Source organism: Heloderma suspectum, chromosome 12 (assembly GCF_057233095.1).
Source record: "Heloderma suspectum isolate Gila_16-S chromosome 12, 16-S_ref, whole genome shotgun sequence".
Lineage (NCBI taxonomy): Eukaryota > Metazoa > Chordata > Lepidosauria > Squamata > Helodermatidae > Heloderma > Heloderma suspectum.
Window position 1 is genome coordinate 16,410,897 of NC_139469.1, and position 27,500 is coordinate 16,438,396.

The 27,500-nt window shown below is 46.6% G+C and overlaps 1 protein-coding gene across 8 annotated transcripts in view; it reads right to left on the minus strand.

Annotated features, from left to right (window-relative positions):
* Positions 1 to 1,010: 1,010 nt before the first annotated feature.
* The window catches only part of REXO5 (RNA exonuclease 5), a 54,230-nt gene continuing 27,740 nt past the window's right edge, over positions 1,011 to 27,500 (minus strand). For 6 of the 8 annotated variants that reach the window (XM_084818546.1, XM_084818540.1, XM_084818547.1 and 3 more), the window contains 10 exons: positions 26,580 to 26,682; positions 26,132 to 26,253; positions 24,971 to 25,076; positions 23,683 to 23,793; positions 21,746 to 21,883; positions 21,155 to 21,247; positions 15,642 to 15,861; positions 13,775 to 13,983; positions 7,563 to 7,672; positions 1,011 to 1,228 (listed from right to left, as the gene is read on the minus strand). In XM_084818546.1, the coding sequence (XP_084674672.1) occupies positions 1,156 to 1,228; positions 7,563 to 7,672; positions 13,775 to 13,983; positions 15,642 to 15,861; positions 21,155 to 21,247; positions 21,746 to 21,883; positions 23,683 to 23,793; positions 24,971 to 25,076; positions 26,132 to 26,253; positions 26,580 to 26,682 (1,285 nt within the window). In that variant the 3' untranslated portion in view covers positions 1,011 to 1,155. Of the gene's footprint in view, positions 1,229 to 3,893; positions 3,928 to 7,562; positions 7,673 to 13,774; positions 13,984 to 15,641; positions 15,862 to 21,154; positions 21,248 to 21,745; positions 21,884 to 23,682; positions 23,794 to 24,970; positions 25,077 to 26,131; positions 26,254 to 26,579; positions 26,683 to 27,500 lie in introns of those variants that run through there. The other 2 variants (XM_084818545.1, XM_084818549.1) reach the window with 2 other exon arrangements.

Here is a 27,500-nt window from a genome sequence, read left to right on the forward strand (position 1 = left end):
TTTTATGAAGAAGATGGAAAAGGACCAAGTTGTGTGATTCACAGATTCCATTTCCCCCAGGGTAAAGTTAAGTGTTTTTCTCTGAAGTGTGCTACTTCCTTCAGGCTGAATGGTATGTGCTGTGTGTGTGTGCGCGCGCGCGAGTGGGGTGGGGGGGGGAGAATGCTAAGACTATTTACGAAAAGTTTAATTATGGGGCCTAATGGCAGAGAACTAGATAGTCCTTGTTATCCAGAATGCATTTTTTTGTAGGAGGGCATATTGTTGTTTGTACAATGGTGGGACAGTGCTAAAGTGGAGATGCGGAATGTAAAATATGGCCCTTCCAAACCACTTTCAAACTTAACATTAATACAGGTCAAGTTGTGTCATAAACACATACGTGTAGAGCTGGGTCAAAATTTTTATCAGAAAAGAGTTTTCTAATGCATTTTCTCATGTGTATTTTTTTCTTTTGGAGGTTCTTGTGAACTGTTGGAGAACTTCACAAACACTCCCTCACCCAGAGAATATTTGACAAAATCTCCCCCCCCCCCACGCCCCCTTTCCAATTCACCAAATAGGCTGGGCAATTTTAAGTGCAACCCTGGCTCCAGTTTTAATATTGTTCAGTACCACTGAGGGAAGCAACAGGTTTGGTCCTCCATGCCTTCCAATTCTCCTCTCTCACCCCACTGCTTCCTTCATCCACTGGTAGGAATAAACAGCCTCATTCTATTCAGTATGAAGTGATCAGGAATTTCTTGGCAGATGAGTTCACTGATAAATTTTCTTTTCTGCTCCCCCCCCCCCAAACTTGGAAAATTCTATCCCCCTTTGGAGAATATTTAGCAAAGCGTCCCCCGACCTTGAAATTCTGCTGTGCAAAAAATGCTGTGGAGAATTCTGGGATGCCATTTTTGCTCAGCCTCAAAATACTCCAACCAGCTTCTTCAATGCTGTTTTCCTCCCCCCGACCCCGAGCATTTGGCTAGCAGCCAGCAGAGTGTGAAAGGAAGAAACAGTTTACTGCGTTGACTGAATCGACTTCTTTAAATGATTTATTATTTGATGTTTAAAACATTACATGGGGGAATTCTGCTGGTGTTTGGGGCACAGACGTAAATGAAAACAGTTGACATTTTTCACAAAACTAGGGCATCAAAACCACGCACATTACCAGGAGCTGTGAGGTGCGTTTTCTTCTTTTATTCCCAGCAGGCCAAAGCCAGGGAGGGATTCAGAAAGCCTGTAAAGTAAGCGAGAGGAATGCATGTTACTTTTATTCAAAGGACTGGATGTGCCCGATCTCGTCTGATCTCAGAAGCTAAGCAGGGTCAGCCCTGGTTAGTACTTGGATGGGAGACTGCCTGGGAATCAGGCTTCCTGCATTAAGCAGGGGGTTGGACTCGATGGTCTTGTAGGCCCCTTCCAGCCCTATGATTCTATGTCTGCTTCTAAAACATTAGAGGACTGAGCAAATTTTTTTTTTTTTTTTTAAGGTAGAGCATGGTTAATCCAAACTGCACCAAAGAAACCTGAACAATGTGAATTATTCTATCAACCTAAGGTGAATATTTCCTCCAAACATTTCACTAATGAAAATAGGACTGTGCTTGTAACGTCCTTATTCTTATACTCAGCTTGAACCCTTACTCAGCCCCCTGGAGGAGAAGGCTATCAATGGCCAGTAGTCCTGATGGCTATACACTACCTCCAGTATCAGGGGTAGTATGCTTAGGTACACCCGTTGCTGGGGAACATGGGCGGGAGGGTGCTGTGACACTCATGTCCTGCTTGTGGGTTTCCCATTGGGGCAGGTGGTTGGCCACTGTGCAAACAGAACGCTGGACTAGGTGGACCCCTGGTCTGACCCAGCATAGCTTTTCTTAGGTTCTTAACTTCCCAAATTTTGGTGAATTCTTCTCAAAACCGAACGGAAACAAAATTCTCACCCATCCCCAGTTCTAACATGGGTGATTTGCCAGAAGACTGTTCCATAGTTGTGCGATGCCCATCTAAAGCGCATAGAAAGAATGGCTGTAGCTCAGTGGTAGAACACATGCTTAGCATGTAGAAGGTCCTAGGTTCAATTCCTGGCCCCTCCAGGCATGGCAGGAAAAGCTCCCGCCTAAAACCCTGGAGGGGCCCTCCAGTCAGTGTCAACAATGCTGGGCTAGATGGACCAAGGGTCTTGGTATAAGGCCGCTTCCAATGTTCCATCTCTTTGTGCCAAACATAATGGCTGGGTTCGCCCAATACGCTAACCCACACTCAGTGGTTGAGTATGGGTTGCTGTTGAACTGTTGTTTGTTCGTCGAACCGTAGGTTAGCATGTTGTCTGAACCCAGGACACTTTCCACAGATGGACCCTTGGTTTGATCCAGCATGGCTGTTCTTATGTTCATGAGGGAGGTGTTCTATCAAGGCCTGCTGAATTTGCTGAGTTTGGTCTGCAGTAGCTTGCCCCCCCACCCCCAACTTAAAAACCAAGGAAGGCAATTAACTGAAAGAGCAAAAGTATTCTAAACCAGGGATGGGGAACCCCTTTCAGCTTGAGTGCCAAATTCAAGTTCGGAGGAGCTCTCGGGGGCTGCATTCCATGGGCGGGCGGGTCCAAAAATACAAAGAACACCAGCATCTTTTAGCTTCAAGCTCTTACTGGAAGTACCTGAGCCTCAGCAGAGGCATTTCAACCCTTTGGAATGGGAAAAAGCTGCACAAACCCAGGAAACCACCGAACTATTGGTGGCTGGGGGAAACTGGGGTGGTCCCACGGCCATTGGGGGAACCCCAGAGGGTCAGACATTTGCCACCCTTGTTCTATGCAAATGTATTTGTCCTACAATATATTAGCAGTTCAAATTGTAGTTCAGCGGCTGCATTGTGCATCGGGCTATGTATTGTTCTGGTTGTCGCATCTCAAAAAGGATAATGCAAAGATGGGGCAGAGGCAGGAATGGGCAACCAAAATGTTTAATGGTGCCTCCCTGATGAGGAAAGACTACAACACTTGGGGCTTTTTAGTTTAGAAAAAGGGAGACTAAGGCCGGAGGGGTGGGGTGGGGACACAACCGTGATAGACGTTTATACAATTATGCATAAGATTGAGAGTGGAGGGGAGATACATTTTCCCCTCTCTTGTAATATTAGAAACCAGGGTTTTACCTGCAGGAAACAGGAGAAGATCTGAAGGAACAAAGCATGATCACACGCTCGCTGCTGCTAGAGGGACACAGCTACAAGAGCTGGTTCTAGAATTGGCAACCCTAAAAGAAGCTTCCTCCGCTATCAGAACAACTATCAAAACTTCTATGCTGTCATAACTATATGTGTGGTGTAGTGGCTAGAGTACTGGACTGGGAGTCAGGAGACCTGGGTTCTAGTCCCCACTCAGCCATGGAAGCTCACTGGGTGATTTGGGCCAGTCACAGACTCTTGGCCCAACCTACCTCACAGGGTGGTTGTTGTGAGGAAGAAATGGAGGAGGATTATGTACGCCGCCTTGGGTTCCTTAAGGAGGAAAAAAGGCGGGATAACAAATGCAGTAAATAAATAATATATAGCTATCATATAACTACCGTAACAACATCTGTGCTATCAAAAGCTTCCTATGCTGTCAGAACAACTTCCACAGGGGTGTCTGGGTTAATCTGTATGCAGTCCGCTTGGTACAACTGCTGGAGCAAATCTTAGGTCAGGAAGTTGGACAAAGCAGGTACCTTAAAAAATCTGGCCTCAAAGCCCAAATCCTGCTGTGGAGGCTGGTATTCTCTCACCTGCCCACAACACACGCTGCACATTTTGAGACTGCCCCCAGCAGTCAGAGCAGACAGCAGTGGAAGCAGACAGAGGAGGGCCTAGAACAAGAGAGTTCAAGAGGCATATCCACTTCTGTGGCCGAATGTTACCTACTTGGCGCAACAGATCACACTGGCGTGCTTTCAGCTGTTAGCAAAGAACAGGAAAATACAAGAATGAATCAAATCCAGTCTATGACCTGAGGCTTATCTGCAGCAAAATGACTACTCGGAAGGAGTGCGCGCACCCCCCCCCCCACACACACACACCTTGGCTTCAAATAATCAGGAGCAAGGGCTTAGGATCAAAGGATGGAGGCAAAGTGAATTAAAATGGCTTATCCCTGGGTTCAGGCCTCCCCCGCGGCTGATTAAGCTAATGTGGTATTGCAAGTGGATCTTAGGAGACTCGGGGGGTCAGGGGAGAAGGCAGAAGGGAGCGTGAAGACCTCTGGCAACTGCTACAGCATGTTAAAAGGATTACTGCACACAAACTAAGACGTGGGAGCAGACCCCCTTCCACAGCCAAGCTGGTCTAGCCTCTAGGGTGCTTATTTCCCCCTGCCTTTAAGCCCCTGAAAATAATAGGAGCCCAAAGCCACGTAATGCTTGCAGCGAGGAGATACAGAAAAGCTACGAAGTGGCCAACAATACTGTCAAGCAGATAGGCTGCATCTGTAAGTTGAGCCGCTCCAGCGGATGGTGGCAGGCTTAGTTGATGAGCATGCAGACAGATTTAAGGGCTTTCTTCCATCCAAACAACCGAGGCATTAGCAAGAGCAGGGTTTTCACCCAGGCGATCAGCGGGCGTGTGTGTGGAATCTCAGAGGAGAAAGAATGGGAGATGTTTTAAGCCCTGTCCTTGCAGCCAAAGGGCATCAAAGTCTTGTCCTCTCCTCCTTTCCTCTTCTGGGTAAACTTACAAGGACGTTCTTCACAAGTAAAAAATAGAATCATACGTTAGTTTTAAAATGTATGTGGGAGTGTCTTGTATGTGGGACGGTGTGAAGGGGGGTGGGGAAGCTGCACTAGACTGAAACATTGGGCCGGTTCAGATATAATAGCAAGCCAAAATTTCCACTTCGCTCTTCCTGGAGCAGCTAAACAAACCTCTGGGATTTGTTTAGCATTATGACCAGACAGGGGTTCCTGTCTTGCTACTCTCCTAACAAGACAGATTCATAAGCCAACAGCAAACCCTGGATTATGATTCTGGCTTGTTAGGCGAGCAACAAGTCAGGGATCCCAGTTCGGAGGTAATACTCAGCAAACCACTGATGGAGATTCCCTGATTGGTTCATCTGCTCCCGCTGGCAGGAGAAGGCAAGTGGAAGTGATTGTCCAGCATGGGCTAGCACGCTTGCTCGTTTGTGATCTTTAGAGATCTGGATTACTGACGCATCCAAACCCTACCACTCCTGGATCCATTTAATTCCAAACTCATTGAGGCATCTGGATTTTGGAAGCAGACTAAATGAAACTAAAACGTATATGAATCTGGCAGGCGTACACAACTTTGGTTGTGGAATCTAGGTACTCTCCAGCAAACGGAGGGATGGTGGAGATAGGAGATGGCAATCTCCAGAGATTGTAGGGAGATTGCAATTCTTTCTTGCAATGCACTGCAGAAAAATGGCAAGACATGACAAATCATTGACTGGGTTCAGACAACATGATAAACCACATTAAAGGGTTGAGTATGGGTTGAACTGTGGGTTGTTGCTGAAACATGGGTTGTTGTGTTGTCTGAACCCAGCCGTGCTAACAAGCCATGGTTTGTTAACCACAAGCAACCCACAAAGAGAACGCATGGTTTATTGTTGGGCTGTGAACTATGGGTTGTTGATGTTTAACAAACCACGGTTTGTCAAAATCTCTCTGCCCACCCCTCTCCCACAAGCAGCAGCCAGTGAAGACTGGGAAATTCTAATCTCATGTCACCAACCCCATCTTAGCCCTTCTGGTGATAAGTATAGCCAGAGAGACACATGCAGGTGATGGGAAAGACCTCAGCCTAAGTTCCTGGAGAACCCATTAGAGTAGACAATACTGAGCTAGACTGAGAAATAATTTGACCACTATAATATTGACTAAAGTCAGCAGCACCCACACATTGCTTTTGGTAAGGTGGAGGGGTGTGTGTGTGTGTGTGCGCGCGTATAATGTGATGGAATGTCAATGGCCTGGTTCACTTATAATGCTAAGCCACGGTGTAGTGCGTTGAAATCTGGCTTGTCATTATGCCTAAACCTATCCCCACCAACAAACCATGGTTTTTTAACCAGTTACAAACCATAAATAGAAGCTATGGCTTTGTTGCTAGCTCATGAGGTTTGGCATGTGATGTCTGAACCCAAAAGATAACCCATGGCTTATCTGAGAGTTGTTTGTGCTGCCATCCACCCTAAAACAGAGGCGCCCAGCAAGAGCAGCCTGAAAACAAACTGCTCTGAAGGGTGGCAAAATGGGTGGGGAGAGTAACAAGCCAGAAATAGGGGAAACAATCCGGTTTGTTTGCTCATCTACAAGACAATTCATCACAAAAGCAACACGCCACAGTTCAAGTAAACAGCACACCCACCACTTCCCCTTTTACTCAACAGCACACGGCCGGCTCCTTTGTAGGTTGTTGAGCCTGATGGCTGAGCCCAGGCCTCTGGGTCATTCAGGGGCTAAACAACGCACAGCGGTTAACCCAAGAACAAACCATGGGCGAGCCGCTGGGTTGTTCAGCTCCTGAACGGCCCACCAGTCTGGGTTCAGACGTCATTGCTCAGCAACCTCTGGAGGGGCTGATCGTGGGTTGTGGAGTCAAAGGGGAAGTGGCGGGAGGCAGCGCTCTCTCTCCTGCTCATGCACGAAAAGCCCATGGCTTGTTTAACTGATGGGTTGATGTTACGTGCGAACCAGGTCAATACGCTGGTGTTTTTCTGGTGCCTGCCCTGCTTCATTGCCTGTCATGGCTGAAAAGTTAACAAAATGACATCACGGCATGTTTTTTTTCGCATTGCTGGGGAGATCTGTGTTATGCCCAACACTGCCTGGTGGTGTAGGCCCTACAACATTCCCCAATTGGGAGGGGACGTGGCGTGCAGGGTGATCACCGCGGAGCACCAGCCAAGTCCGGTACCTGCTCTGTGCCCCTCTTGTCGTCCCTCTGGCGGTGGTGAGAGGCGCGCAAAGGAAGACAGGAGCAAAGTTACCCTTGCTTTTCATCAGCTTGATGGCTCTTGATTTTTAGTGTACGAGCTGTGGGCACACCACACAATTCTCTACAAGCGTCAAGCTGCGCATTGTTCCGTCTTCTGTGCAGACGGCTTAATGGAGGCCTTGTTGATGTTAGCGCATTAGACCCCATTAAGAGCGACCCTCTCTTTCTGCTCCATTAGCAGCCTGTTGCTGATCAATACTGGAGAAGCTTTTAGGTGTTTCCTCAAACTGGACATGGCCCTGACCTGCCTTGGAATACGTGTGTCTCAGACAGAGCCGAGGGCCAAATTTAATGTGTAGCTGTACCTGATAACCAAACAGCTCAATTTGTTTCTTGTTGGCAACTAAGGTGTTTACTTCTGACAGTTTTAAAACTTTTTTTGTGTTAGCTGCCTTGAATACTAACCACAGAAAGGATAAGTATTGAAAAATACCCCCCCAACACAGAAAAGGAAACGGGGAAAAATACTGGGTGTACAAAGGGAGACGCACATTTTTCTGGATGACGACCTTAGTTTCTAATATTAGAATTCAGTGAAAAGGAGAAAAAACTAAAGCCTAAGGGATTTTCACCTGTTTGTGCCTGGTAACAGAATGACACAGAGCGTGTGATTTGGTAGGCAGCTGTAGAGCTTTTTGATTCGGCGGTCGAATGCCTTCATTGCCTTCTTTAAATCTTGCTCCTGTGTAGAATTATTTATTATTATTATTAATTATATTATTTATTACATTTCTATACCACCCCATAGCTGATGCTCTCTGGGCGGTTTACAGAAGTTACAAATACAATATATAAAGTTTAAAAGCCATTTACATAAAAGCACATAGACAATATACACAAACAACATATAACTAAACCAACTTTGAACTGTCAGTCATAACTAAAGAGACGTCCAGGACCGATTTGCATCATGTGCTGCAAAATGCCTGGGAAAAGAGGTAAGTCTTAACATGGCGCAGAAAAGATAATAACCTTAGTGCCAGGCGGACCTCATTGGGGAGCTTGCTCCACAGATGGGGGCCACCACTGAGAAGGCCCTCTCCCTCGTTGCTGCCTTCCGAGAGGCCCTTGGAAGAGGCATTCGGAGGACCTTAGATGCTGCACTTAGCATACGGGTAGGTTCATTTCGGGAGAGGTGTGCCACCAAGAATTGCAGTCCCAAGCCGTGTAGGACTTCATAGGTTAAAACCAGCACCTTGAATTGAGCTCAGAAGCCAGTGCAAGCGGGCCAGAGTTGGTCTTATATGTTTGGACCTTCTGGGCCCTGTATTAATCTGGCCACTGCATTTTGCAAGAGCTGCAGCTTCTGAACCATTTTCAAAGGCAGTCCCATGTCAAGCGCACTGCAGTTATCTAACTTGGAGGTTACCAGAGAATAGACAACTGAAGCTGGGTTATCCCTGTCCAGATAGGGGCATAGCTGGGCCACCAACTGAAGCTGGTAGAAGGCACTCCGTGCCACTCAGGCCAACTGAGCGTCAAGTGACAAAGTTGGTTCCAGGAGGACCCCTGAGCTACGGACCGGCTCCTTCAGGACGAGCGCGACCCCATCCAGAACAGGTTGAGCACCCTCCATCCTGTCAGCAGAACCACCCACCAACAGCATGTCAGTCTTGTCTGGACTGAGTTTCAGTTTATTAGGCCTCATCCAGTCCATTGTTACAGTCATGCACCACATCTACAGCCTCACCTGAAGAAGATGAAAAGGAGAAATAGAGCTGCGTGTCATCAGCATATTGATGATAACTCACTCCAAAACTCCGGATGACCGCACTCAACAGTTTCATATAGAGATTGAACAGCATGGGGGACAAAACTGACCCCTGTGGAATTCCATATTGGAAATTCACAAGGCTGAGCAATGTTCCCCAAGCACCACCTTCTGGAGCTGACCCTCCAAGTAGGAGCAAAACCACTGTATTACAGTGCTTCCCACTCCCAACTCAGAGCACCGTCCCAAGAGAATACCACGGTCGATGGTATCGAAAGCCGCCGAGAGAGCAAGAACAATCAACAGGGTCACACTTCCCCGTCTTTCTCCTGACATAGGTCATCATAGAGGGCAACCAAGGCTGTTTCTGTGCCAAAACCTGGCCTGAACCCCAACTGAAATGGATCCAGATAACTGGTCTCATCCAAGAGCATCTAGAGCTGGTTGGCAACCACCTGCTCAAGGACCTTGCCCAGGAATGGAACATTTGCAACCAGTCTACAATTATTAAGGTTTTCCAGGTCTAGGGAGGATTTCTTCAGGAGTGGTCTCACCACCACCTCTTTCAGGCGGCCCACGACCACTCCTTCTCGCAAAGAGGCATTAGTCACCTCCCTAGCGCAGCCAGCTGTTTTCCCCCCTGCTAGTTTTTATTAGCCAAGAGGGGCAAGGATCCAATATGGAAGTGGTTGCATGAACCTTGTCCACGTCCTCGAGCTGTTCCAACTGAAACTCAGCCAAGAAAACTGGACAAGACTGTGCTCTGGATACCTCACCAGGTTCACCTGCAGTAATACTGGAGTCTAAGTCCCAGCGGATGAAAGAGATTTTATTCTGGAAGTACCTAGTCAGTGCATTATAGTGGGCCTCAGATGGTTCCATAGCGTCCTTAGGGCCAGAATGTAAAAGGCCCCAGACAACCCTAAAAAGCTCCGCTGGGTGGCACATGGATGACTGAATAGAGGCTGTGGAATTTTTTTCCTTGCCGCTCTCACTGCCTTTGAATATACCTGGTGATAGGCACACACCAGGATTTGACTGCATCCATTAGTTTTTCTCCACCTGTACTCAAGCTGTCTCCTATTTTGTTTCATCACTCTCAGCTCCGGGGTATATCATGGAGCTGAATGAGCTCTATTTATTTTATTTTATTTTATTTATTTACTACATTTATATCCTGCCTTTTTTCCTCCTTAAGGAACCCAAGGTGGCTTGCATTCTCCTCCTCCTCCTCCATTTTATCCTCACAACAACAACCCTGTGAGGTGGGTTGGGCTGAGAGTCTGTGACTGGCCCAAAGTCACCCAGTGAGCTTCCATGGCTGAGTGAGGACTAGAACCCAGATCTCCCGACTCCCAGTCCAGCACTCTAGCCACTACACCACACTGGCTCTACTCAGAGCTCTACTCTGGAGAGGGTGCTCAGGAGCGATTGTGTCAACCACCCGGATCATTTCTGCATTCCACAGGTCAACCAGGGCTTCGACAGGAGAGCCAGCCACATCAGCCGGAAAATCCCCCAGAGCCTCTGGAAACCATCTGGATCCGTTAGCCCCTGGGAGAAGACCATCTTAACGGGTCCCCCACCCCTGCAGAGGGGAAAAGCTGCTGTAAGTCTAAACCTCAGCTGGCACTGATCTGACCATAACAAAGGGACTGATGTAAAGTCCCCCACCTTCAGATCACCATCTCCATGTCCAGTTGAGAAAATCAGGTCTAGAGTATGCGTTGGGTCACTGATGTGTTGGGACAGTCTCATGGCTGCCATGGAGACCATGAAATCCTGAGCTGCCCCAGACAAATTGCCCTCAGCATGAATGTTGACATCATAGCAAACATAAAGGCTATTAAAAATAAACAAGCAAAAGTCAAGCACCCCCCCCCCCCCCCAGAACACAGCAGTGGGAAGAGCAAGAGAGTTATTTTACAGTGGCCAAAAGAAAATTGATGACAGACTTCCTGGTGCTTAAGATTTCAATGAAGATGTCCATGACAAATTGATTGTTTAAGTATTCTGTGAGTGTACATATTGTTCCAGCGTTCACACAGTTAAAGCACTAATCTAAAATGGTCAGTAAAAATGTCGATAGAAAAGAGCTGAGAAATGACAGATGCTAAAACCTTCTAGTGACTTTGAAAGCTGGTGCCCAAAATACTATTAAGATTAGCGTGTGTGTGTATAGTCATACGGACATATGAAGATGCTTTATACCACATCAAACCACCGTTCTATCTGGCCTAGGATTGTCTAGTCTACAGCGGTTCATCAGGATTTCAGTGTGGAGGAATCTCTCCCAGCCCAGCTGCCCAAGAGCCTTTAACTCAGGGCTGCGGAACCTCTTTCAGCTCGAGAGCTGAATTCCATTTTGGAGAACCTCTCACGGGCCACATTCCAGAGGTGGGCGAGACTGAAGGCAAATGAGGTGGGGCCAAATGACCAAAAATACCATTGAACAATTGGTGGTTAGGACAAAGGGGATGGGGTCAGGGGGCGTGTCCATTTGGGAACCCTTGAGGGCCATCATGGGACTCCAGGAGGGCTGAATTTGGTCTGTGGGCTTTTGTACAGTTGGGTGCCAACACCAAAAAGACCCACTGGAGGTGCTGGGACTGAAGTTGGGATCTTCTACCTGCAAATCATTTGTTCTATCACCCAGCTACACTCCCTCTCAAATGAGGTGGGGTCAAATGACCAATAGCCTTGTAATGCTTTTGACAAAGGCTCACATTCTGGCAACATTCCCAGGCAGCTGTGATGGTGTTGCAAATACTGTCCTTCTATATGCTATAGCTGACTTGACCCCAAAGAAGGTAACCTCAATGGAGCTGTCTGAGACCCCGTTCACACATTAAGCAACAGCAAGTAAGGGTTTGTTTGCCACCGAATGTACTCCCAACTGAGCTGCAGCCAATTCTGACTGCCTGGTGGGTATACACAGGTTTGCCATGTTCACACATTACATTTGCAAAGTGGCCTTTAGGAAACAGTGAACACCTTCCTGGACTGTACCACTTTAGAGCAGAGGGGGAGGAATATATATCCAGCTGCTCCCCCAAATACAGAACACTCTGCCTGTGAAAAGCCAGCATATTAAGAGAGAAAGGAGGTTTTTGGTTTTCTTTTGTTTTGAACATGCAGGAGTATTCAAGATAGGATCTTCCACCTGCAATCAGAAATAGTACTGTCCAGGGAGGACTGTGGTATGTACTATTTCTGGATTTTTGAACCATCTCTCGGACATTATAATAAGGAAGGAAGGCTGTAAGTTGGGGATGGGGAACTTGTAGCCCTCCAGATGTTGTTGAACAGCAAATTCCACCAGACCTAGCCAGCATAGCCAATGGTGAGGGATCATGGGAGTTGTGGGCCGAAACATCTGGACAGCTGCATGGTCCCAACCCTGCTGTAAATGAACCATGCTTCTTGTTTATTATTTATTTATTACATTTATATCCCACCTTTTTTCCTCTTTAAGGAACCCGAGGCGGCATACATAATCCTCCATTTTAGCCTCACAACAACAACCCTTATGAGGTAGGTTGGGCTGAGAGTTTGTGACTGACCCAAAGTCACCCAGTGAGCTTCCATGGCCAAGTGGGGACTAGAACCTGGATCTCCCGGCTCCCAGTTCAACACTCTAGCCACTACACCACACTGGTTGTCACATCTGTTGACATACGGATCGGGACAACGACATCTGAAGGATCACCTGCTCCCATATCAACCTCCCCGCTTTCTGAGGCCATCTTCAGAGGCCTTTCTCTGGGTGCCCACCACCTTCAAAGGTTAAGTGGGTGGCAACTGGAGAGGGTCTTTTCGGTGTTGGCACCCCGACTGTACAAAAACCCCTCCCTGGAGCCAATCATAGGGCACTCAGTTTATTGGCTTTTAGGCACCAGGTTGAAACATTTTTATTCCCCTGAGCTTTTACTTAATGATGTTCTTTGCTGTTGGGATAGCCGCTACTGTTTCACTTAAACTAGCTGATTTTAGCTTATTGCTACTTGTTCGGTGGTTATATTTTGTTGTTGTTAGCTGCCTTGAACATTTTTAAACACATTACTTTAAAACACAAACACACTGATAAATAAAAGCAATAGGGGCAATGCGTGAACTGCATGTTGACCAATGTTAACAGCAGAAGCAGCACACACTGATGCTTTCTCTTAGGAACATAGGAAACTGCCTTATTTGTCCATGTTAAACCCTGTATGTACCATCTGCTCTGACCATGGATCTTCCTGCACATTCCCATGCCACCTGATCTTTTTAACTGGAGATGCCAAGGGACTTGCTGCATGCAACCTGGGACTCGCTGCATGGAAATCATGTGCTGTGCCACTGAGCTAAGATCCCTCTTCTGGCATTCCTGCATGAAAACAGCCCTTAGAAAGAATCACCGGGGTGGGGTGGGTGGGGGAAGAAGCAGCCTCTTGAGATATGCTTTGGCTTCGTGTTATGCCCTACACCCAACTCAGGGTGTTTCTTGAGACCTAAAAGGTATTTAATTATCTGAAGGCCGTTACACATCAAAAGCAACACCTCAAGTTGTTTCCAGAACGTAACAGCAGGGTGGGTATGCGCCCCCCCCGAGCAACTTTGCACCCTGGTTTTGCGCCTCCCGGGGGCGCATTTCTGCTTGCAAACAAGGCGCGTGCGTGTCTCGTTTCCTTGCAAAATTGCGGCTTTTTTTTTTTTTTGCTGCTGTGGCAGTAAATTTGCCGGCAATTTTGACGGCTGGGGGGGCAGCCCCCAGTGGGTTTGGGGCCCTGCAATGCGGCCCTCCAACCCCCAGATGTTGGCCACATCTAGTAACAGGAAGCTAATGGAGATTCTTGGAGCGCTAGTGTCATGTGCTCCTCTGGTCCCACACAAGGTGATGTTTCCAGATAGTCAAAGACATCTCGACATAAAGGCATTGATTAGCCCTGTAAACTGCAAGGCTCGGAAGGCGTCAAAGTGTCACTCTCTCTGCTTCTTTGACCTGAACTTGGCATTGAAACCACTGCCCCAGGATGTTTTTTGAACTATCACATCTCAAACGTGTCAGGGAAAACAAGGCCAGAAGCTCACCAAAGCAAAGGGCTGCCGTTCTTCCTGGAGGCGGGTCTCGTGGCATGGATGGGGAGTTGCAAGCTTGCCACCATTTTGGTTTACATGAGAGACCCACTGGTGGAGACGTGTTGGCGTCAGGGCCCTCCTGCCCTGCAGTTTGCTGCCTCTGGCCGTCTGCTCCTCTATGGTTTTAAGGGCACTGGAGGCACTTTCCGTCGTCTGGAATTCTGAACAAGACATACAAAAATGCCCCAGGTCAATAGATGCCTTTTCTTTGGCCTGGACAAATAATAAGCATCAGCTTTTGCTGCAAATTTTATTTGGGATGGATCCAGATTTAGTCATAGTTAGAATAGACCCACTGAAATCAATGAGACATGAATAGTCATGACTAATTCACATTGCACTGATTTACTTTTAAGTTTGGCTAAATTTGGACCCAACTCCTTGTTTTTAGCTGATGCGCACAGGTGTTGTAGCAGACATCCTTAAAAGAGGCAGTCTTTCCTTGCTAAGAAGAGAATGCCTCTTTTAAGATGGTGCTAATCATTTGCAGTTTTTATAAGTGCCTGTATTAACAACAACAACAACAATATCTGCTGCCCAATTAATCTGTGGGAGATTTTGCAATTAATTGTGTTCTTTAAAAAAAATTAACTGAACACTGTGGCCCTGAAATGAACATCCCGCAGCAAGAGACCACAGACACTGCAAAAGGTGATTTAGGAAGCAACTGGTTGAGATGATTCATGAAAAGAAATCCTCTCCCCCACAAGCAGTGCTGGGAAATTTGACCTGATGGGAGGTCGGCAGAATTCTTTCTCTGCCAGAAATACGGTGATCAAATCCAGACCAGGGTGGCATAGTGGTTAGAGTGTTGGACTAGGACTGCAGAAACCCGGGTTCAAGTCCCCACTCAGCCATGAAGCCTGCTGGGCGACTTTAGGCCAGTCACTGACTCTCAGCCTAACCTACCCCACAGGGCTGATGTGAGGATAAAGTGGAGAGGAGGAGTATGTAAGCCACCTTGCGTTCCTTGGAAGAGGAAAAAAGGCAGGATATAAATGTAATAATAAATCTTAAAAACAGTGTTCTTTTTTATATGCCTATGGTTTGGTCAATTTAAAACAGTCATCTTCTTTTCATTTGAGAAGGTGCAGGTACAGAATGCTTCTAGAATCCAATTCCTTCAGTGTTACCCTTCCCTCTATTTCTGGTGTGCAGGCTGTGAGAGCTGTTGCTGATGGAGCCAAAACGGACCACCCTCGCGTAAGAGGGAGGCATAGGCAGGTTTGGGGAAGCACCAAGGTTTGCAGGATCAGAAAAAAAATCATAAGGGAAGAAAAACACCCTAAGGGGGGGAATGACCCCCAAAATAACCCATAGAGGATAGTATGTGCTCACTGGCTATGGAATACTAACCGACTATTGGGGGTGGTGGGGGAATGGAACCGAGTGGTTGAAATCCTGAACAGGGAGCACCCCATGTTGCAACATTTTATTGCAGCCCACTTGTCAATGGGGATGTTCACACAACATGTTAACCCACACTTAGTGGTTGAGTGTGGGTTGTTTTGAACTGTGGATTGTCTGTTGAACCGTAGGTTAGCATGTTGTCTGAATGCAACCAGAGTGGTTTGTTAACCATGCAGTGTGGCTTATTTTTCTCGAACAAACCACCTTGAGAACCCATGGTTTGTTGTTGGGTTGTTCAGGGTGGTTAACAAGCCACACTGGCTGCGTTCAGACCACACGATCACCTACCCTACGGAAAATGTGCTGTGTTCAGACAACATGCTAACCCACGGTTCAAAACAACCCACACTCAACCACTGAGTGTGGGTTAGTTAGCATGATGTCTGAACAGCCCCACAGTCATACTTACTCAGAAAGCAGTAATTTCTCTCTCTTCCAGTTCTGGGATCCCTTGGTCGAAAAACAGAACTTAAATCTTTCAAATAACCCAATTTCTCTTGCAACTCTGTCTCACTCTGCGTCTTCCCCAATCCTGCCAAGTAAATGACGCCTTCGTTGTCAGTATCTCTTTCCAGCTCTTTCACCAGCATCTCACAATCGAGTGTAATCTCAGTGACAGGTCTCTGAACCTGAAGGCATCAACAGAAACACACAACAACTTGGCGTTGTCTTGAAGAGCCAATTCCTGAGACCCTCCATCCTGGAATGGGGAGCTATGCATTGCAAGAGAGTTTTTATGATTGGAAAGCAGGGCTCTGAGTCCCTGAGAGGCATTTCAAAGATGCAGCTCTAAGGCCCAGTGGAGTTGGACAGGGGCCATAACTAAATGGTTACAAATTAAGACGGCCATATATTACTTCCAGTATCAGAGGCAGTATGCCTCTAAATATCGTAAGAACATAAGGGCCATGCTGGATGAGACCAAGGGTCCATCTAGTCCAGCATTCTGTTCACACAGTGGCCAACCAGCTGTCGACCAGGAACCCACAAGCAGGGCTTGAGCGCAACAGCACCCTCCCACCCATGTTTCCCAGCAACTGGTGCACATAGGCTCACTGCCTCTGGTACTGGAGGTAGCACATAGCCATCAGGACTAGTAGCCATTGATAGCCTTCTCCTCCAGGAATATGTCCAACCCCCTTTTAAAGGCATCCAAATTGGTGGCCATCACTACACCCTGTGGTAACAAATTCCATAGTTTAACTCTGCACTGTGTGATGAAGTCCTTCCTTTTATCTGTCCTGAATCTCCCACCAATCAGCTTCACAGGATGAGCCTGGGTTCTAGTATTTTGAGAGAGGGAGAAAAATGTCTCCCTATCCACATTCTCCACACCAGGCATAATTTTGTACACCTCTATCATGTCTCCCCATACCCTCCTTTTTTCCCAAGCTAAACAATCCCAGCTGTTGTAACCTCCTCCCATCGGGGAGATGATCCAGCCCCTTGATCATTTTAGCTGCCCTTTTCTGCACCTTTCCCAGTTCTACAATATTGTTTTTTAGGTGTGGTGACCAGAACTGTACATAGTATTCTAAGTGTGCTTGCATCATAGATTTGTATAGGGGCAGTATGATGTTGGCAGTTTTATTCTCAATCCCTTTTCTAATTATGCCTAACATGGAGTTTGCCTTTTTCACAGCAGCTGCACACTGGGTTGACATCTTCACTGAGCTGTCCACCACAACCCCAAGATCTCTTTCCTGGTCAGTCACTGCTAGCTCAGATCCCATCAGGCTGTACTTGAAGTTGGGATTTTTTTGCCCCAACACACATCACTTTATACTTGCTTACACTGAACCGCATTTGCCATTTAAATGCCCATTCTCCCAGTTTGGAGAGATCCTTTTGGAGCTCTTCACAATCCCTTCCTGTTTTAACCACCCTAAATAATTTGGTGTCATTTGCAAACTTGGCCACTTCACTGCTCACTCCTAATTCCAGATAATTTATGAACAGGTTGAAAAGCATTGGTCCTAATACAGATCTCTGTGGGACCCTACTATTTACTTCCCTCCATTGGGAGAATTTACCATTTATTCCTACTCTCTGCTTTCTGTTCTTTAACCAGTTACTGATCCATAACAGGACCTGTCCTCTGATTCCATGACTGCTAAGTTTGCTCAGGAGTCTTTGGTGAAGGACTCTGTCAAAAGCCTTTTGGAAGTCCAAGTAAACAATGTCTACTGGATCACCCATGTCTATATGTTTACTGACACTCTCAAAGAACTCTAAAAGGTTAGTGAGACAGGACTTACCTTTGTGGAAGTCGTATTCTTTTTCAGCAGGGCTTATCCTTCTCTATGCTTACTAATTTTATCTTTAAGAATGCCTTCAATCCATTTACCCGGATCAGACGTTAAGCTAATGAGCCTGTAATTTCCTGGATCCCCCCTGGATCCCTTTTTGAAAACTGGCGTTACATTGGCCATCTTTCAGTCCTCCGGTATAGAGGCTGATCTTAGGGACATGATGCATATTTTGGTTAGAAGATCAGCAATTTCAAATTTGAGTTCTTTGAGAATTCTAGGATGGATACCTTCTGAGCCCAGTGATTTATTTAATTTCAATTTATCAATAAGGTTGAGAACTTCATCTTTTGTCACCATTATTTGCCTCAGTTCCTCAGACTCCCTTCCTGAAAACATCAGTTCAGGCACAGGTATCTGCCCCATATCTTCTGCAGTGAAGATGGATGAAAAGAATTCATTCAGCTTCTCTGCAATCTCCTTGTCCTCCTTTAGTACTCCTTTAACTCCATTGTCAACCAATGGTCCAGTTGCCTCCCTAGCTGGTTTTCTCCTTTTGATATATTTAAAGAATTCTTTACTGTTGGCCTTCGTGTTGTTAGCAATATGCTCTTCAAAATGCCTTTTGTATCTCTTACTGTCTGCTTTCATCGCCTTTGTGCAAGCTTGTGCTCCCTTTTGTTTTCCTCACTTGGGCAAGACTTCCATTTTCTGAAAGAAGCTCTCTTTTCTCTAATTGCTCCCTTAACACCGCTCATTAACCATGCCGGCGGCCTCTTGGACTTGGTGCTACCTTTCCTAACCTGTAGTATACATTTTAGCTGGGCTTCTATTATTGTGGTTTTGAGTCATCTCTAAATATTCTGAAGGGATTTAATTCTCTTGACTCCCCCTTTTAACTTCCTTTTCACCAGCTCCCTCATTTTAGAGAAGTTTCCTCTTTTGAAGTCAAATGTGACTGTGTTAGACTTCCTGGGCAATTTTCCACCAAAATATATGTGAAATCTGATAGCACTGTGATCAATGTTTCCAACTCTTTCAACAGCATTTACATCTCGTACTAGGTCTTGGGCGACACCAGTTAGGATTAAATCCAAGGTCGCCTCGCCGCTGGTCGGTTCCATTACCAACTGTTCTAGGGCACAATTATTTATTTATTTATTTATTAAATTTATTAATCGCCCATCTGACTGGTCACCCAGCCACTCTGGGCGATGTACAACCCACCATAAACAATTTAAAACAATAAAATTTTACCATAAATTTTTTTTAAATTTTTTTTATCATTTAGGGCATCGAGAAATTTAACCTCTTTGTTGTGGCTGGAATATGCATTTATCCAATCAATGTGGGGGTAACCGGAGTCGCCCATCATTACAACACCTCCTAGTTTGGAGGCCTCCCTGATTTTGTTTTCCATTCCAAGGTCACTCTGGGCATTCTGGTCTGGGGGACGACAGCATGTTCCTAGCACTAAATTAGTTTTGGAGCCTGGTATTGTCCCCCACAGTGCTTCTGTGGAAGAGCCTACCCCTTTGAGGTGTTCTAGTCCACTCAACACTATGCCCTCTTTGACACACAGGGCAACACCTCCCCCAGTACGCCCTTCCCTGCCCTTCCTGTAGAGTTTATATCCAGAGATGACCATATCCCACTGGTTCTCTCCGCTCCACCAAGTTTCTATAATGCCCACTATATCCAGGTTTTCCTTTAAAATCAAGCACTCTGACTCTCCCATTTTGGCTCGGAGGCTTCTAGCATTTGCATAAAAACATCTATATATGGTACCCTTCCCCAGATGCCTCTGGCGTGTGCATCTCTTGCTATGAGACGTTGACCCCTTTGATTGGCTATTATGTTCTACTATGTACTCTTGGCCAATTTCCTCCCCTTCTACATTTGGGCATTCAAAAACGTTTTCATCTTCATCCCTTTAGGATGATATAACCTGAACCGGATGCTTTCCAGCTCCTTGGCTTTCCCCCAGGGTTTGGTTTAAAAGCTGCTCTGCCACTCTTTTAATGTTCAGCACCAGCAGTCTGGTTCCATTTTGGTTCAAGTGGAGCCCGTCCCTCTTGTGCAGGGCTGGCTTGTCCCAAAACGTTCCCCAGTGCCTAACAAATCTGAACCCCTCCTCCCGGCACCACCATCTCATCTAAGCATTGAGACTCCTCAGCTTCGTCTGTCTCGCTGGCCCTGCATGTGGAACAGGTAGCATTTCAGAGAAAGCCACCTTGGTGGTCCTGGATTTCAACCTTCTACCTAGCAACCTAAATTTGGCTCCCAGGACCTCACGACTACATTTCCAAACAGCGCTGGTACCCACATGGACCACGACCATGGACTCCAACGCAGCACTATCTACTAAGCTATCTAGATGGCGTGTGATATCTGCAGCCTTCGCACCAGGCAGGCAATTCTACACGCTCATCACAAACCCAGAGGTCTATGTATCTAATGATTGAATCTCCCACTACCACAAGCCCCCTCCCCCCCGGAGGCACATCCTCGGTGTGAGAGGATATTTGTTCATCTTCCGAGGAATGGGTCCCTCCTAAACAATCATTTCCCTCTTCCTCAGAACGAGGAACTGATGGAAATATGAGCAGGAGGGTGCTAAACTGACAACTTGGTAAATGTCCACAAAAGCTATTAGCCCACTCAACTTTTTCCCTGCCCGTGCATAGCAATCTTAATTTGTTTCCCTCTTTAGGTGGCAAAAAGGCTAATTTTTGCCTCCTTTCCCAGCCTAATCACCTGGAGGTGATTTGCATGTGCCATAGGCGAGTGACTATGTACAGATCTGGCTGAAGCATTTTGCTGAACATGGGTTCAGCAGGGGTCAATGTCAGGGTTGTATCTGAGCCCATAGATTCCCAAAGTAGCTCTGATTCTGAGGAGGAACTCTCTCAGACTTCAGAGGCGCAGCTGGAGGGGGAGCCCCCCCCCCTTCACATCCCTGGGAGCGACAGTGAACCAGGCGTGGAAAGGGAGGGACAACCTGAACTTTTAGACGTGAGGCGCAGATGCAGGCACAAGCGTGAGATTGCAGGAGCTGAGCTTTGGCGCTCAGCCTGATTGGCTCGACGTCAACAGCTGCGCCCAGAAGCATCATGGGAGAGTGGGAGATCTTCCCCTCCCACCCCTTAAGTTCAGAGAATTGCTGCGTTTTTCCAAAATGGAGATCAAGCTGTCAGGATGCCCCTGTTGCCTACTGAATTCTCCAGTAGCCAAAATCAACACTCAGACACAAGGGGTGCTTTCCAAGGCTTTAATTCCATTTATCCTAATGAGGCATTCAGATGCCAATTGCTTGAGACTCAGAGAAACTACAAAGGAACAGCCATCTAGGGGTTTCTAAGTGTTAGGAGGTCAGTTGATCTTAAAGTTCAGGTTGTCCCTCCCTTTCCACGCCTGGTTCAGTGTAGCTCCAAGGGATGGGGGGGGGGCTCCCCCTCCAGCTGCGCCTCTGAAGTCTGAGAGAGTTCCTCCTCAGAATCAGAGCTGCTTTCGGAATCTATGGGCTCAGATACAACCCTGACAGTCGATTCCAATCAGAATTGAAGTGCTGAAGAGCGTGGTGGCTACAACGGCAGGGGAAAAGACACTGCTGTGCCTGCTGCTGCTCTCTTTCCGACAGCGCTGTGAACGCACGGGCAAGGACCAGGCTTACCTTGATCAAAGATCCTCCAACTTCTGCTCCGTTCAGACTCTCCACAGCAAGCTGGGCAGCCTCTAGAACTTCATACTGGATACAGATGTGGGGCTTTGGAAAAGGAGAAGATTGCGACAGATCAGCTCGGCTGAGACATCCTGATGTTGGGCCAATAAACAGGGCAGCTGCACAGAACCGAGGTGTATATTTTGCAGGCAGACCTGCTTACTTGTGGGTAGACATGCCAAGGGTTGTTATTTGGGATGGTATCTGGAAGTGCTGCTGAGCGATTCTGTCCTGCTTACTTCTGAGTAGACCCACAGAAGCCCTGTTTAGCTTGCTTCTGAGTAGGCTTAAAATGCTAACAATCCCATTTTGCCCCACCCACTCTGCCTTTGGCCCTGCCCACACATGGAATGTGGCTCTCGAGACCTTTCCTGTTTTGCGCTTTGGCCCTCAGGCCGAAAAAGGTTTCCCACCCCTGCGCTAGGGGAAGGCGGCAACGTGGGGCTGCGCAGCCAGGGGAGAAGAGGGACACACAGTGGGCCAGATCCAGCTTGGGGGCTTTGTGTTGCTGCCCCAGCATGGAGGTTTTGCTTTGCTACTCACCTTGATGGTTTCTGTGAGGATCCTTATCGACTGAATATGGCCGTACTTCTTAAAGGTTCTCTTCAGAGACCTCAGGCAAATGTCTTTGCCAAATGGGCCTGCATAGACCGTCAGCATGTTGGCCAGCTTGGCCCTCATCTATGGAAAGCATGGGAAGTATATCATCTATCTGTGGAAAGTTTACCATCTATCTGTGGAAAGTTTACCATCTATCTACAGAAAGTTTATCATTTATGGAAATTATATCATCTGTGGATAATGCTGAGATTTAATAATAGGGGAAAATGATATTTAAAAACCCTGGTTCCTTACCTCTCAGTAGTGTAGACTTCAGAATCGACTTTGTTTGTTTGTTTTTTATTAACTCTCCCTTCTCCACAAGTTCATAGAACACAGGTGGGGAACTTCAGGGCTGGGGGCTGAATCTGGCCCTGCTGGGGTCCCCAGATGGCCATGCCCCACCCCCTGGCCCCACCCCCTTTCCCCCAATTATTTGGTGGTTTCTCGACTTACACACAGTTTTTCTCCCCATTCTGTAAGGCTGAAATGCCTCTCCTAAAGCTTAATTACTGGCAGTAAAAGCTTTAAGCTAAAACAGGCTGGCATTTTTAGCCCCGTCCCTTTTGCCTTCAGCCCTGCCCACTCTTAGGATGTGGCCACTGAGAGCTTCTCTGAAATGGAATTTGGCCCTCAGGCTGCAAGAGATTCCTCTGTCATAGAATGACTTAGTTGGAAGGGGCTTTTTGGGCATCTTGTCCACCCCCCTGCATGCTGCAGAAAATCCAGAGGTAGAGCATCCCTGACAGATGACCTCCGGCGAGGGACAGCCTACCCGCCCCCCCCAGGTAATTGGTTCCATTGTTAAACTGCTCTTATTGTTAAAAAGTTTATCCTAATACTCAACCGTATATTAGTAGATTCAATCAAAATCTACCCTCCTGTAACTTAAACCTATTAAATCCAGTCCTACCTGTTGGGGCAACAGAGAAGAAATCTTTGCCCTGTTCTCTCTGACAACCCTTTGGGTATTTGAAAAGCACTCTCATATCCCCCTTAAGTTTTCTCTTCTCCAGCCTAAACAACATACTCAGTTCCTTCAACCTTTCCTCATTGGCCTTGTACCAGAACTGAGGTTATTTTTAAAATTTGGTTTCTTTATTTTAACACAAATGCCCCGCACTCAACATAGTCCTCTGGGCAGTTTACAAAATTTTAAATAAAAACACCATGAAAACACACCATAGCAGAACAAACTAAATAGATAAAACCAGCAAGAATAGAAAAACACCCGCTGGTGATCTCAAAAAGGTCTTAAAATTATCTTTGATGACCTGAAAAAAAGCTCTTAAAATACCTGGGAGAATAAAAATGCTCTTCATCTGGTGCTGAAAAGGATACCACACAGGCGCTAGATGAACCTCTCAGGGAAGGGGGAAGGGTATCACCCACAAACCCAAAACTGGTCCCCCCCACCCCTCCAAAAACATTCATCATTCCAGTAGCCTAATGTAGGGAGAGGAGAGCTTTTTGTTGTTGCTGACAGTGTGGGACACAAAAATCCTTGCAAACCTACAGCAAATTATTAATTTCATTTCTATACTGCCCAACAGCCACAGCTCACAGCGGTTCACAACAATTCACAGAAGAAACAGCATAACAATTTAAAATATACAAAATTTAAAACAATTTAAACAGCTAAAAACAATTTCAAAAGAATACTAGACATGTTCGGGCAGCTGGCAAAGATGCCCCATCATATGCTGTTATATGCCTGGGAGCAGAGGGCAGTCTTAACTCGGTGCCAAAAAGATTACAGTGTTGGTACAGTGCAGAGATCATTCCATAATTGAGGGGCCACCACTGAAAAGAGATCTACCAGTAGATCCCGCTCTCCTTTCTGCAACCTCTGTTGTAGGAGATCGGGAAGCTCTGTTTACCTTTGAACCCATTTCTGCAATGAGGTCAGATGTAACATGCTTGGAATCCAAAGCAAATTGAATTACACTGAAGGAGGAGCCTGGGATCTCTTCCAGGGTGCTCCGGAGAACCTAGAAAGGGGGCAAAATTGAATAGGAGACTTTCAGGTTCAATGGACTGCAAACTGGGATGCCTAGAAAACTAGTGTCAGTGCTGGGCTGTTAAGCCCAGCCTCACAGCAAAGACTAGACACTCAGACAGCCGTCAATGAACCAGGGACAGTGGAGCTGCTGTGGCCCACACAATGTCCCAGCCTGACCCGGAAGCCTTTGTAGTCCTTCCGGGTTAGGAGGAGCCAATGGACAGCTGGGATGGGTGGAGTCACTGTGGAACTTAGGAGTGCTTTAATGCGTGCAGTGACAACAGTAAGACAGAAGTCCATATATTCCTGGCTCTGGCCTTTGGCAGCTCCTGTCGCCCAGCATCAGCCAGACTAAAGGCTTTGACAGCTAGGATGACTGGTCTGGAGAGTATCTACTTTCTGGATGTATTATTGATGGACCAAATGGCTGCAGGGCAGCGGCAGGCAAACCGGTGTCCTCCAAGTATTTTGGACCACAACTCCCATCAACCCTAGCAAGCATGGCCAATGGTCAGGGGTGATTGAAGCTGAAGTCCAGAACCTCTGGAAGGCACCTAGTTGCCTGCCCTGCCATGGGGCAACACAGTCTCTCAGACTCAGTTCGCCCCCCTCCCTTGCTGTTTATTGGGAATTTAAAATATCGGGCTATCACGCTCTCAGGGGACTGCCAGCTGCAGGGAGGGTGGGGGGCTGGTGGGGAGCAGGCGGCTTGGACAAGATGCCCTCAATAGGCCCCTATCTCTGACTTAGCCCACTCCCTCCTGAACCACTGTCACACTTGCCCTCTTCCTCTGGCCCCAATCTCTACAACCACTGAGACTGAGAGAGAAAACGGAGGAAGTGGACTTGGTTGCTGCCCCATGCCCTCACTCTTGCTTCTGCCTGCATGCTTGAACAGGGCAGGTTAAAAGGCGACAAGAGTAAGGAGAGGGAGCAACAGGCCCAGAAGGCTCTGGGGATCAGCAGTGGGCCCCTGGAAAGGCTATAGGACTCGACAAGTGCCTGCTGATGCCAGCCCCCCGATGTCGGTGCCAACTTGGGGACATTGCAAGGATTACCTTCTCTGAATTAGCTCGGTATGTTTGCACTGGGAAGGACCAAGGCAGTTTGTTTCTCAGCTTCATAGATTGAAAACATGAAATCCCGGAGGGATATTTGCAACTCACTCGCTTATTTAGGTCTATATGATTCTGACAATTGTAGGAAGGAGCTTCATTCTGTCCTCCGAGAAGCAACGTTTTTTGACCCATAGAGTGCAAGATGTTGCGAAGGCTAAGAGTCAGAAAGGAAAGCAAAGTAAATGAAAACACAAACAAATCCAATGCCATCTTTAACACTGACTACTCTCTTAGAATCATGCTTCACATTTTTATATCGCTGTAGAACAGGGGTGTGGCAGACTTCAGGCTTCTGGGACCTTTGTTTTTTGGCTGGACCCCGCAGTCCACCAAGCAGAGCTAGATAAGAACATAAAAACATAAGAAGAGCCCTGCTGGATCAGACCACGGGTCCATCTAGTCCAGAATTCTGTTCACACAGCGGCCGACCAGCTGTCAATGGGAAACCCACAAACAAGACATGAGTACAATAGCACCCCCCCACCCATGTTCCCCAGCAACTGGTGTACATAGGCATACTGCCTCTAATACTGGAGCTAGCATAGAGCCATCAGGTCTAGTAGCCATTAATAGCCTTTTCCTCCAGGAATTTGTCTAACCCCCTTTGAAAGCCATCCAAGTTGGTGGTCATTACTACATGTTATGGTAACAAAACAATGGCTCAGGAAGGGAGAACACAGAATCATGGTGCTACGCGCCTCCAAGCATTTTATTGCAAAAGAATTACTCCAAATCAGATCTGAAAAAAAAAAGACGGGAGGGGCATGTAGAAAAACCAGAAACGCAACAGGCTGATAATGACGTCTGGATTCTCTGTACGAAATGAATCAACGAAAGATGGCAATTCCAGACTGAAATGGAAGCAGCCAAGGGGTGAGGATCTGCACAGCCATTGAGGAAGATGGCCTTTGCGTTGGGTTTCTAGGTCTGCTTTGCTTTTGCAAGAAGAATTGGCAGCTTTGATGAGACGTGGACCGATAAGTGGATGCAGGCCGATTATCGTGGAGGCAGTGTGTCCTGCAATTTGAATACAGGTTTTATGTGGGATAGCTTATGTGCACAGTGTTCTTTCCAGAGACGGTGCCAGTACATTTAATAGCTTGGAGATGTGCGCACAAAGGGGCCGCAGGAGATTTCGATGTGCACACAAGTCCAGGCACGGCTGCAGTTTTCCAAAAAGGAGAATTAAAAGCAGGAAAAGTTCTTTACCATTGGGTGGGTTTTTGCACCCATTTCTGGATCCCGTTCTTTTGCTTCAGCAAAGTACAGCTCTGCCCCTCTCCCGTGTTCCTTTGCTGTAGCAATCTGGCTTCCAAATTTAACTCTGCTACCTAGGGTGAAGTTAAACGTACGTTAGAAGACACTCTCCTCTCCGAAGCCTGCGTTCAATTACAGATGGAGATCTCTGAGCAGATTTAAAACAGAAATTGCAGGACATGTTTTGTGGACTGTAGTCCACAAAAGCTTATGCTGTAAATTTGTTAGTGCCACAAGACTCTTTGGATGTTTATGTTTCGTTTTTCTTTTGCTCTCTGGTATTTTTTTGTCAATCTGTCATCAGGCCCGCTCATAATTCAATTACAGTTATTTTGTGAAAACCTTTTTTTTCTTTTTTTCTTTTTTAAAAGAAATGCATGAAAGTGGCCAAGTCACATACCTTCCTGGGTCCTTGTTTAATGAAATACTGGGCCAATTCAAGTGAACACCTAGCATCTTCTGTTGGATCATGCCCCTTTCTGTCTTCTCGCTGAATTTCTTTCCTATGGCAGGAAAGCAAAACACAGAAAGGTTAAGTGCAGCGATGGTGATGACAATTCTATTTCTGTACTGTCCGACAGTTGAAGCCCTCTGGGCAGTTCACAAAACAGGACTTAAAACCATTAAAATACAATAGCAAAATAAATGACTAAATATTAAACATGCAATGCAATATTAAAATGCAATAATAAAATAATAGCACAAAAAAGCAATGCAACAACAAAAATAGTATAAAACATTAAAAATTTTAAAATGGAATACAACTACAGTAAAAAACCAAAAACAAACATCAGCAACAGTGCAAGGATTTTAAAACGCACCAAGGGTGCAATCCCTATGCATGTTTAGACAGCACTGTAGGACTTTATTCCGGTCTAAACATGCATAGGGTTGCTCCCTAACGCATTAGAAACAACAACCCTGAAAGACTAAAGGGCCTGAGAAAATAAAAAGGACTTCACCTGGTGCTGAAATGACCACAATGTAGGCATCAGGTGAGACTCTCTGAGGACAGCATTCTAGAACCGGGGTGCTACCACTGAAAAGGCCCTCTTCTTAGTGACCACCCACATCATTTGCAGTATATGAACACTGCAGTACCTAGTAAGAGAATACACTGCTTGGCAGAATACCTCTGTGATCAAAGAATTCCCCCTCCAAACTGCCATTGTCTGAAGCAGGAATGGATCCCTGTATTCTTGGGAGCTACCCTGTTCTCCAGACACAGGTGTGGAGGTAGCCACAATCTGACCCTGCACAGATGATCAGGTTAGAAAACGAAGTTGGTATCACTGCTGTGTGGTTCTGATGTTCTTAGAGT